Source organism: Leiobunum rupestre, chromosome 9 (genome assembly GCF_980474605.1).
Source record: "Leiobunum rupestre chromosome 9, qqLeiRupe1.1.hap1, whole genome shotgun sequence".
Taxonomy (NCBI): Eukaryota; Metazoa; Arthropoda; class Arachnida; order Opiliones; family Sclerosomatidae; genus Leiobunum; species Leiobunum rupestre.
The window spans coordinates 22,776,066-22,788,600 of record NC_143392.1 but is presented as its reverse complement, the minus strand read 5'-3'; the positions used below and the strand labels follow the sequence as shown (position 1 = coordinate 22,788,600).

The following is a 12,535-nucleotide window of genomic DNA, read 5'->3' as shown; positions in this document are numbered from 1 at the left end:
CAGGGAAATGTCGGGGAATTTTACAAATTAGTCTAAAAATCAGGGAAATGTCAGGGAATTTAATTTCGGTTGCAAATAGAAAACCTTTACTAAAATAGAGGTAAAAAAATACAAAATGTTAGCACAAAATAAGTCAGGGAAAATCTCCAGAGATGGCCAGGGAAAACCTGGAAAAGTCAGGGAATTTGATTGTGAAAAAACTGGGGCAACCCTCTGTCCTTAAAGAAAGGGAGCGTTCGTTTCAGTAAAAATTCTACTTAAGTTGTTATTTTTCGCTTATCAATGAATGTACAGGGTGATTGAAATATTGTTCGTAATTAATGAACAAGGTGTTGGATAAAGTTATTTACTCCTAAGTAAGTGCGCTATTTCTTAGGACAGGGTGATTGAAATATAGTTCTCCTTTTCCTAAATATTCCTCTAAGGTTGCTAAAATGGGCTTATTAAGTGTACAGGTTGATTGCAAATTGGTTTGAAATTTAACTTTAATATGTCAGATGTACCTAACACATCAGGATGATTGTGTGTACTCAAATGTCCGTGACACCTTGTTTTTTTTTAAATCGCAGGACATTTTTCGTGTTGGCGTCGAAGATCGTACGACCCGGTCAAGTGTACAGGGTGCTGGTCACAATCTACCGGTCAACCTACCCGATGACCGTGCGTGCTTCCATTCAGAGGAACGGAGTTGAACTGGCTTCGGCCATTCAGGATTGCAAACTCAAAATCCCAGAAACGCTTCTACTCAAAGTAAGTTTACATTTTTTATGGTTCATGTATGCTTCGACTAATATATTTAAACTAATATATATTATATTATATTATATTATATATTGTTATATGATATTTTTGTTATTATATATTATACTATATAATATTATTATATATTATACTATATAATATTATTATATATTATACTATATAATATTATTATATATTATATTATATTTTGTTATTATATATTATACTATATAATATTATTATATATTATATTATATTTTTGTTATTATATATTATACTATATAATATTATTATATATTATATTATATTTTTGTTATTATATATTATACTATATAATATTATTATATATTATATTATATTTTTGTTATTATATATTGTACTATATAATATTATTATATATTATATTATATTTTTGTTATTATATATTGTACTATATAATATTATTATATATTATATTATATTATAGTATATTATATTATATTATATTATATTATATTATATTTATATGTTATTATATTATATTTTTATTGTATAATATTTTTATTATATAATATTTTATTATTATATAATACTTAATGAAGTAAACGAGCATCAAAAACTGGAAATTTACTAAAACTAATAATTTTACAGTAAATGATCACATTAAATACATCTAAACATTTGCCAAAGAGGCAAAACAATATCATATTTGGGGCGTTTTTGGTTACCACGGCGATGGTAGCTCCCGGAGCCCCGGCGTTTGAGGTCAAAGGTCGGGATGGTCACGACCATATGGCGTGACTCGGTATTAATCCGACCCCTCCCGGGGGAAAAGCTCCAGGATGCGGGGTCGATCTATAGTTTTATTTAGTTATACAAACATTAGCCCTAATTCTTTGATGTTCTCAGTTCCGTGATACTTAAGGGATGACTTCCATTACTTTTATTACGACCATGTACATGATTGCCGATCAGTCACGAAATCTCCTTTTCAGGCCTACTTATAATACCCAATACTTTGGCTCTACCGGGAACGGATTTATGATTACTGAGAACGTTGGAGATATATTCTATCTCCGCAAGCTTAAGCCTCTCCTGGAAATGAAAACACTACATTTTTTACCCATTCCCGGTAATCAATTTTTAGAGCGAAAAAAATACGAAATACTAAACTTTTCTCCCGTGTAAACCAAATTCAGTTTGCATTATTTATTTCGGCAGTTTCATTTCAACTACTTTAATATTTAATTAATGATAAATATCCAAATATTGGGTAGATTCCAACTATTATTCATTTTCAATCGTGATTCTAATATTAACCAACAGATGGCGATATTTTCTCGGTTATTTTAAGTCAATTAATAAAGGTGGGGATGTTTGAACGTACTTTTTTTATAAGGTTAGAAAGAAGTTATTATGAATATTCTCCCACTTAGTTGATTATAAACTTGGCCTATAGTAAATTTGAATGCATCGAACTAGATTTAATCTTCCACTATTTTCGAGTAATTAAAGTCGAAAATATTAATTTTAAATGAATCGAAAGAATAGTCAAAATAGATTGCTCTAAAAGTGTTTTAGTAAATTCAATGCATCGTACCAACTTACAAGGGAACTACCCGAGGTGGTTATAACCGATTTTGTTGAAACTCGGGGGTTAGGTAGACCTTATGGTAGTATGAAAATTCCCCAAGGGAAAAATTGCAATGGGCTTTAGTTTCCCCATGGCAACCAAAAATGTTTTTGACAACTCAATACGAAAAAATCTCCATTTAAAAAAACATGGGATTTTCTTGTTTTCACAGGGTACCCCCCCCCCCCCCCCCTGTGAAAATTCCTCAAAAATTTCAAAAAATTTACATTCTCAAAACTTACCCAAAATGATAAATTTGGTCTATTTTGAGTAAAATTAATCGATTTTGGGTAAATTTGAACCAAATTTGGCTAGATTTGGGCCAAATTTCAATAGATTTCATGAATAAAGATATTGTAAAAAAATTCAATTTAAATTGGGTAAAGTCAAATAAAATTGTTTGAAATCGACTAAAATTGGGTAAAAAATGGAAATTGGGTGAACTCAATAAATTTCCGTAAATATTAGGTAAATGTTATTATATTGCGATGAAATTGAGTAAACAAGAAAATAGCATGTTTTTTTAAATGGAGATTTTTCGTATTGAGTTGTGAAAAACCTAACCCCCGAGTTTCAACAAAATCGGTGATAACCACCTCGGGTAGTTCCCTTGTTAGTAGATTTAATTTTCCACTGTTTATCTGATATTAAAATTAAAAATATTTTTTTAATTGAATCGAAAGAGTAGTCGAAATAGATCAGTCTAAAAGCTTTAATTTTTCTAAAATTTAACGCTAAAATTCTTCTCTTGGTCTATAGTCAATAGCTCTTTCTATAAAATAATATATACGAATACATGTATAAAAAGTTTTTTTTTTTGGAGCGCGTGCTAATATTTCCGTGTAGAGGGTCTCGTGCGGTTTCGCGCGAGCTCATCGAAAACAAATATATGCCCGCGCTCTCTAACTTGAACTGCACGATGAATCTAACGTAATCACTTGACCTCTCGTATTTTATATAAAGAGCTATTGAAAGCATAGGACTAACTATTTAATCTTCCACTAGATATTAAAGTCCAAAATATTTATTTTAATTGAATCGAAAGAGTAGTCGAAATATATTGCTCTAAAAGCTTTAAATTTTCTAAAATTTAACGCTGAAATTCGACGTTTGATCTATAGTCAATTGAAAGCATCGTCCTAACTATATTTAATCTTCCAAGATATTAAAGTCTAAAATATTAATTTTAAATGAAACGAAGAGGCAGCGAAATGTCCTAAAAGATTTCTTTTTCGAAAATGGAACGAAGACGATGTGACTATTTCGGTTGTGATTCGGATTTCGGGAGGATGGAGAGAGCTTTAATTTATCTTTCTCATTGGCGGAAGCTCTATTTGTCTTGGTCCCTCACTCTCAGTTATCGTGAATTCGCTTAACGAGAACGCTGAGAGAAGTCTTAAGTATACATTAGCGCTAACGAACTTTCGTTCTCTCTCTTCGTGTGACTAGCGAAGAATGGCTGTAAATGAAGATAAGAGAGAGTACTGTGCAGAGAGCTCGCTTTTGATCCGATGCTTTCTCGAGAGTCCGCTTAAGAGTTGATAACTACCTGATGCGGACTGTGTAGCTACCACCCCCTTCATCTACGCTCTAGCCATTCTTTGTTGCGAACCAGAATGCCGCTATTGCGCTCTGAATTTGGAGACGATTATATACGCGACCTTCTGACCGATTTGGATGCGCTACGAGTTACCAGAGATTCGCCCTTTGCCAAACACCTGTTATCAAGTCACTTTCGTTATACAGGGTGTTTCAAAACTGTATGCAAAAATTTGAAGGAGTTGAGAGGTATGCCTGTTTTTCCCCATTTTCCTACGATGAGTTAAAAGAGCGACAGAGAGCTTCAAAGTATGGCCTACTAGCCCCTGGAAGTAGGTTGCAACAAGCGGGAAAACAAAGTTTGTGTTCTCTTAGTGGTAGCCCGTTAAGTTGGTTTTTGCCAAATAAATATTATTATTGTATCCCGCAATTTTTGAAGCATTTTATTGTACTTTAATTTAATATAATTGTACTGTTTTGATCTAAATGAAAATCAAAAACTACAAAATAGAAAAAACAAAAATTTAGGGAGTTGCACGGGGTGAGTTGAGAAGTACGCCTGTTTTTTTTTCCATTTTCCTACGATGAGTTAAAAGAGCGCCAGAGAGCTTCAAAGTGTGGCCTACTAGCCCCTGGAAGTAGGCTGCATCAAGCGCAACACCAAGCAGCAGGGAAAAACGAACATTAAGGTTTGGGTTCGTGGATAGGTAAAAAGGACTTTGTAAACAAATCGAGGTAACCACTGTAAAAAAGTTAACTTAAACAGTATTTAAAGTCCCTGCTGCTTGGTTTTGCGCTTGTTGCAGCCTACTTCCAGGGGGTGGTAGGCCACTCTTTGAAGCTCTCTGGCGCTCTTTTAACTCATCGTAGGAAAATGGGAAAAAACAGGCATACTTCTCAACTCACCCCCTACAACTCCTACAAATTTTTGCATAACGTTTTGAAACACCCTGTAAATTTTATTAATTTTATAGAATTATAAAACGGGAGATTTAAGTAATATCAATATTGACCAGGGTTTGCCACACGTCAGGGGAAACAGGGAAAAGTCAGGGAATTAAAAAATGGGCCTAAAAAGTCAGGGAAAGCTCAGGGAATTTTAAGAATTGGTAAAAAGTCAGGGAATTTAGTTTTATATTAACACTTTTTAAGATAATTTTACTCTAGATCTATGGCGAATTATGTTATTATTATTTTGATCAGTGGTCCCCAAAAGGTGTTCCGCGGTACCCCGGAGTTCCGCGGAAGGGTCACAGGGGTTCCGAGAATTCGCAGTTCGACCATCTTTGTTTGTGTCAAGAGTCTTTTGAGATAAGTAATTTAGAATTAGCCAGAATTAGTGGGATAATTTAGGGTTCCATGGCAAAAAAAGAAACGGGAACCCCTGATTTTGATATTTTGAAATAACTTGTACTGAAATATAAATTGAATAAATTTATTAACTTCTGATAAATATATAAGCTAAAAACTGTCTATTTTTGGCCTTAAATAATGAGGGATAATAACTTAAAATATTCATTGAATTTAAATCTGATAGTATTGTGGCAACCCTGTTGATGGATAATTTTTATTTACAAATATTTATATATATATATATATATATATATATATATATGTTGAATATTGTATAGTAAGAACCACGCGACATCTTGTTTACCAATCTTGTAATTTTTGTTCTATTTGTTTGTATTCCAATCCTTAATAATTTCTAAAAATACTTATTAAACATTTACATTTTATAAAATCATCTATATTTCCCTTAAATTTAAATTCAAATTGCCCAACTATAATAGTTTTTATGAGATAAATCGTAATGAAAACCCTTAGACCCAAGTTGTAAAATATAAGCCTCTTTAAAAGTGTATACAACGAAACTCTCGCCAATTTCTGGGACCATAAACTCTTCGTCAATTGTCCTCTTGGTATATAAGTAGCCCGAGGGCGAAGAGTAGGGTCCCAGCATTTATCACACATGGTGCCCAAAAGAAGCGAAAGTTTCGTTTCCTCCGCTCAAAACTCTACAGTTCAACTGAAACGATGTTTTGAGAGTTTTCGCGCGCTTTTGGAAACACCATTAAGAAAAACCCCCCTATTGTACAAAAGAAGCTATTGATTCAAAAGTAGCTTTTTCCCTAATTTTCAACCGAGGAAGTAAGCCTAGTAAGTTAAAACAAACTATCAATGGGCGAGATTTACAATGTTTTATTGCTCTTGGACCAGTTTAGATTCATTTTCGGGACCAGTTTAGATTCGCTTTCGGCACCAGTTTAGATTCGCTTTCGGCACCAGTTTAGATTCGCTTTCGGCACCAGTTTAGATTCGCTTTCGGGACCAGTTTAGATTCGCTTTTGGGACCAGTTTAGATTCGCTTTTGGGACCAGTTTAGACTCACTTTCGGGACCAGTTTAGATTCGCTTTCGGGACCAGTTTAGATTCGCTTTCGGGACCAGTTTAGATACAGTCTGGGACCGGTAATTAGTTCACGCGAAAAGCACCCTGCTCGTATAAATAAGGCAGTTTTGATATCCGTACCAACATGTACCGTCTTTAAAATATACCATTAGCTAGAAACGAATAATGGGTTGTTACTTTACCCACTATAGAATAACATCGAAATAATTTATAATCATAATCCAACCACCGAAAATTGGCGTTATCTTTAATATCGCCTTAAAACGTCAGTTCGATAAGCCACTGCCGCCCGTAATGGTGTTTCTAAAATCTTGGCGATTTTAAGCAAGATCTTGTCGGCACGTCCGCATCACTCTGCGAAGAAGGCGCCGCGGGACGTCGACCCGAGTTTATAAATAATCGAGTGAACTCGACGGAATTTATGCAGAATAAGGAGGGAGGATTTCATCTGGTCGTTAATCACTCCCCCTCCCCCTTGAATTCCCCTCTCCTGTAGCCATGGCTTTCAAAGCTCTCCCACGCTCGATACGCAACCAGTAGCTTTTATTTTCATAGCTTATACTGTTTATGACTGTATTAATAAATTAAATTATCTTACTTTCCAGGTTGACATAAAGTTTATTATTATTTTTACTTCGTTAAGATTATTTATACGAATTTAATGCGGCCATAAATTGGATTTTTTTGTGATGAATATTTGTCCAAGGGGTTTTTTTTATTTATTTGGGAATTTACCTTCGATGTTTGTATTAGATTTATAAGATAACACAAAATATGAATATTTAAAACTACGGTAATAATGTTCGCAGTAAGGTCGCGTTATTTTATTTTCAAACGAAATAAAAATATTTCGTACTTGGCCGCTTTCCTGATACTAAGTCACTTACTAAAAGTAACTTTTCTAAATTTAATTACTATTTGTAACTTTTTTTGAAGTATTGTAGTATTTATCATTAGAAAACTATCTTTTAAGCAGAATTTAAAGTGAACTAAATTAAACTGGTTTTTTTTGGAAAATTTGTAATATATTTTTGAAGAGTCCTTAGTCTTCTCATATTGACGCTGTTTTGCATGAGAGGTTCCCATCACCCTCCAATATTTAGTTACTGTTTTTATACGTAACTAGTCCGAAAGTTATTATAACTGCAATAAAACTGATGAAAATTATTTCAATCCGCAGCAGAGCGCAAGTCAGAAAATTTTAAATTGACCCCAATAAATCAGGCAAATAAATTTTTTAAAGACGCATTAAAATTACATATATAATATTTGGCAAGATTTTACCTCAAACCATTCATTTATTTTACAAAACTATTTAGGGAAAATTTGGCACATTGGTCAGGGAAAATCTGAAAAAGTCAGGGATTTTAATTCTTAAAATTCGGTACGAACCGCTTAAAAATCTATATCTTTATTTTCAACCAAAAGAGTTAATATTTTCCCTTTAAAAAGTTGGTTTTCCTAATTATTATCCGAGGGGGTAGTCACTCGTAAATATTTTGTTCACCTGATTACTGATTTTCGTAAAACAATCGGTGATTACCAGTGATTGCTCATAGGTTTTCGGTGATTACCAGTGATTGCTCATAGGTTTTCGGTGATTACCAGTGATTGCTCATAGGTTTTCGGTGATTACCAGTGATTGCTCATAGGTTTTCGGTGATTACCAGTGATTGCTCATAGGTTTTCGGTGATTACCAGTGATTGCTCATAGGTTTTCGGTGATTACCAGTGATTGCTCATAGGTTTTCGGTGATTACCAGTGATTGCTCATAGGTTTTCGGTGATTACCAGTGATTGCTCATAGGTTTTCGATGATTTCCAGTGATTGCTCATATGTTTTCGGTGATTATCAGTGATTGCTCATAGGTTTTCGGTGATTATCAGTGATTGCTCATAGGTTTTCGGTGTTTACCAGTGATTTCTCATAGGTTTTCGGTGGTTTACAGTGATTACTCTAGTTTTCGATGATTCCCAGTTATTACTCTAGTTTTGGGTGATTCTCGGTGACTACTCTAGTTTTCGGTGATTCCCAGTGATTTCTGATTACTCAACAATTTCCGAAAATTACTCTAGTTTTCGATGATTCCCGGTAATTACTTTAGTTTTCGGTGATTCCCGGTGATAATTTTAAGTGAATTCCCGCGATTACCTATGATTTGTACACCTGACTACTTAAGTGACTACTACCCCCTCGCACTTATCTCACAAAATGAGTCTGTGTAATTGAGCATTAGGTCTGACAACGTGAGAAACCTTTGTAAAGATTCCCCGCGATAAAAGCTGAAATAAAAGGGATCAGAATGTTGAAAGAACGTAAGGCTTTCATTCCAGAGAAGGGAATGTTTGACATTAATGTCGGCTTAAAGGGTCGCTAGTACGTACGGCGAAGGTATTATAGTTTGTCCCCGTTTACGGCTCTGGCCTCTCGTAAAATGAACTTAAAACCCCGTAACACTCCAGCGCCCCCACCAGGATTATTTCGGCAATAGTCATTTTACGAGGAGTGGTTTGTTTCATTTATACCCGTCGCGATGCTGTTACCAAACGAGAAACGAGAAGGCCACCGACATAATACCCGCTTCGCGTCGACCTTCGAATCATCCGCGGGTTTAACGGACGGCTACGACTAAGTGCACGCGAAATGTAGTGAGTCGGGCGTTTTCGTCTTTTCGCTCGCTAATAGGAGTCGCCACCTCTCGTGGAAATTACTCTTTCTAGGCTAGTGCTCGGTCTGAACTATCAATTTCTTTTTCGGAAGGAAGATTATTGCTTTCTCGCTGTGTGTTTTCCCCCTTTTTTGTTCGAGTATCGCTTCGGCGTGTTTCTTCTCTCACTGTTCAGCGCAAATAAATTGCCGAGAAATGAAAGCTAGGATTACTACGCTATTCTGGTTGCTTATCCTCGATTCTTTCCGTTCGTATCAATAGCGTATTTTTGTTATGTGCCACCCAATATTGTAATACGAAACGATATTTTAAGCCTTTCTTGGTCAATTTATCGCTAAAGCCTCCTGGAATTTCAAATTGTTCGCTCACCGCCCACTAGAATTAAATAAAGTTTGTTTATTCCTCTACCCAAAGCCGTCCTGGAATACCAAATAGTTCCACCCACTCGGGGCTATTCTGGAATATTAAGTAGTTCCGTCCACCCAAAACCATCCTGCAATTAAAATATAGTTTGTACCCAACCCACTCAAAGCCGTCCTGCAATTAAAATAAAGTTTGTACCACACCCATTCAAAGCCGTCCTATAATTAATACATAGTTTGCACCAAACTCACCCAAATCCGTTCTTCAATTTAAAAATAGTTCGTACCCCACCCACCCAAATCCGTCCTGCAATTAAATAATAGTTCGTACCCCACCCACCCAAATCCGCCCTTCAATTAAAAAATAGTTCGTACCCCACCCACCCAAATCCGACCTGCAATTAAAAAATAGTTCGTACCCCACCCACCCAAATCCGTCCTGCAATTAAAAAATAGTTCGTACCCCACCCACCCAAATCCGTCCTTCAATTACAAAATAGTTCGTACCCCACCCACCCAAATCCGTCCTGCAATAAAAAAAATAGCTCGTACCCCACCCACCCAAATCCGTCCTGCAATTAAATAATAGTTCGTACCCCACCCACCCAAATCCGTCCTTCAATTAAAAAATAGTTCGTACCCCACCCACCCAAATCCGACCTGCAATTAAAAAATAGTTCGTACCCCACCCACCCACCCAAATCCGTCCTGCAATTAAAAAATAGTTCGTACCCCACCCACCCAAATCCGTCCTTCAATTACAAAATAGTTCGTACCCCACCCACCCAAATCCGTCCTGCAATAAAAAAATAGCTCGTACCCCACCCACCCAAATCCGTCCTTCAATTACAAAATAGTTAGTACCCCACCCACCCAAATCCGTCCCGCAATTACAAAATAGTTCGTACCCCACCCACCCAAATCCGTCCCGCAATTACAAAATAGCTCGTACCCCACCCACCAAATTCCGTCCTTCAATTACAAAATAGTTCGTACCCCGCCTTCTCGTTTGTCCTCGGGCCACTCAAAGTCTTTCTGTGATTAAAAATAGTTTCTTTCTCCACCCCCTAAAAATACCTTGTGGATTGGAATTTTCCAATTAGTGTCCGATCGTACCTTACGATATTTGAATGTAATGTCTCTGTTTAATAGGTCCCTCCGACGAGCGTACCAGGAGTATACAAGCTGCGCGTGGAAGGCAGCGTCAACGGAGTTCTGGGCGGCGCCGCGTTCCTCAATGAAACCTACCTCGAATTCTCACAAAGATCCATGACTATCTTCATTCAGACGGACAAGCCCATCTACATGCAAGGACAGACTGGTAAGCACCCCACCGATTCCAAACCAAAAACGTGTTGTAAAAAACCACGCCCACCGTGATTCCCTGAAGGAAAACCGCGCCTATCTCGATTCCCGGATGGAAAACCGCGCCTATCTCGATTCCCGGATGGAAAACCGCGCCTATCTCGATTCCCGGATGGAAAACCGCGCCTATCTCGATTCCCGGATGGAAAACCGCGCCTATCTCGATTCCCGGATGGAAAACCGCGCCTATCTCGATTCCCGGATGGAAAACCGCGCCTATCTCGATTCCCGGATGGAAAACCGCGCCTATCTCGATTCCCGGATGGAAAAACGCGCCTATCTCGATTCCCGGATGGGAAAACGCGCCTATCTCGATTCCCGGATGGAAAGCCGCGCCTATCTCGATTCCCGGATGGAAAACCGCGCCTATCTCGATTCCCGGATGGAAAACCGCGCCTATCTCGATTCCCGGATGGAAAACCGCGCCTATCTCGATTCCCGGATGGAAAACCGCGCCTATCTCGATTCCCGGATGGAAAACCGCGCCTATCTCGATTCCCGGATGGAAAACCGCGCCTATCTCGATTCCCGGATGGAAAACCGCGCCTATCTCGATTCCCGGATGGAAAACCGCGCCTATCTCGATTCCCGGATGGAAAAACGCGCCTATCTCGATTCCCGGATGGGAAAACGCGCCTATCTCGATTCCCGGATGGAAAACCGCGCCTATCTCGATTCCCGGATGGAAAACCGCGCCTATCTCGATTCCCGGATGGAAAACCGCGCCTATCTCGATTCCCGGATGGAAAACCGCGCCTATCTCGATTCCCGGATGGAAAACCGCGCCTATCTCGATTCCCGGATGGAAAACCGCGCCTATCTCGATTCCCGGATGGAAAACCGCGCCTATCTCGATTCCCGGATGGAAAAACGCGCCTATCTCGATTCCCGGATGGGAAAACGCGCCTATCTCGATTCCCGGATGGAAAGCCGCGCCTATCTCGATTCCCGGATGGAAAACCGCGCCTATCTCGATTCCCGGATGGAAAACCGCGCCTATCTCGATTCCCGGATGGAAAACCGCGCCTATCTCGATTCCCGGATGGAAAACCGCGCCTATCTCGATTCCCGGATGGAAAACCGCGCCTATCTCGATTCCCGGATGGAAAACCGCGCCTATCTCGATTCCCGGATGGAAAACCGCGCCTATCTCGATTCCCGGATGGAAAACCGCGCCTATCTCGATTCCCGGATGGAAAAACGCGCCTATCTCGATTCCCGGATGGGAAAACGCGCCTATCTCGATTCCCGGATGGAAAACCGCGCCTATCTCGATTCCCGGATGGAAAACCGCGCCTATCTCGATTCCCGGATGGAAAACCGCGCCTATCTCGATTCCCGGATGGAAAACCGCGCCTATCTCGATTCCCGGATGGAAAACCGCGCCTATCTCGATTCCCGGATGGAAAACCGCGCCTATCTCGATTCCCGGATGGAAAAACGCGCCTATCTCGATTCCCGGATGGAAAACCGCGCCTATCTCGATTCCGGGATGGAAAACCGCGCCTATCTCGATTCCCGGATGGAAAACCGCGCCTATCTGGATTCCGGGATGGAAAACCGCGCCTATCTCGATTCCCGGATGGAAAACCGCGCCTATCTCGATTCCCGGATGGAAAACCGCGCCTATCTCGAATCCCGGATGGAAAACCGCGCCTATCTTGATTCCCGGATGGAAAACCGCACCTATCTTGATTCCCGGATGGAAAACCGCGCCCCTAGGCATTCCTCCCGTAATATTTCCTCATTTATTTGGGTAAGGGGGGGAATTATCCGTGAAGGCAAGGAATATCTTCCGGGAATCATGAAAACCAAAGGCTTAAATTGCGCCCACA

The 12,535-nt window shown here is 38.9% G+C and overlaps 1 protein-coding gene across 4 annotated transcripts in view; it reads left to right on the top strand.

Annotated features, from left to right (window-relative positions):
* Positions 1-12,535, top strand: part of Mcr (macroglobulin complement-related) — a 357,065-nt gene that overhangs the window by 310,561 nt on the left and 33,969 nt on the right. For all 4 annotated transcript variants that reach the window (XM_090158889.1, XM_090158887.1, XM_090158888.1 and 1 more), the window contains 2 exons: positions 570-750; positions 10,488-10,656. In XM_090158889.1, coding sequence (XP_090015015.1) covers positions 570-750; positions 10,488-10,656 — 350 coding nt within the window. The remainder of the gene's footprint in view (positions 1-569; positions 751-10,487; positions 10,657-12,535) is intronic.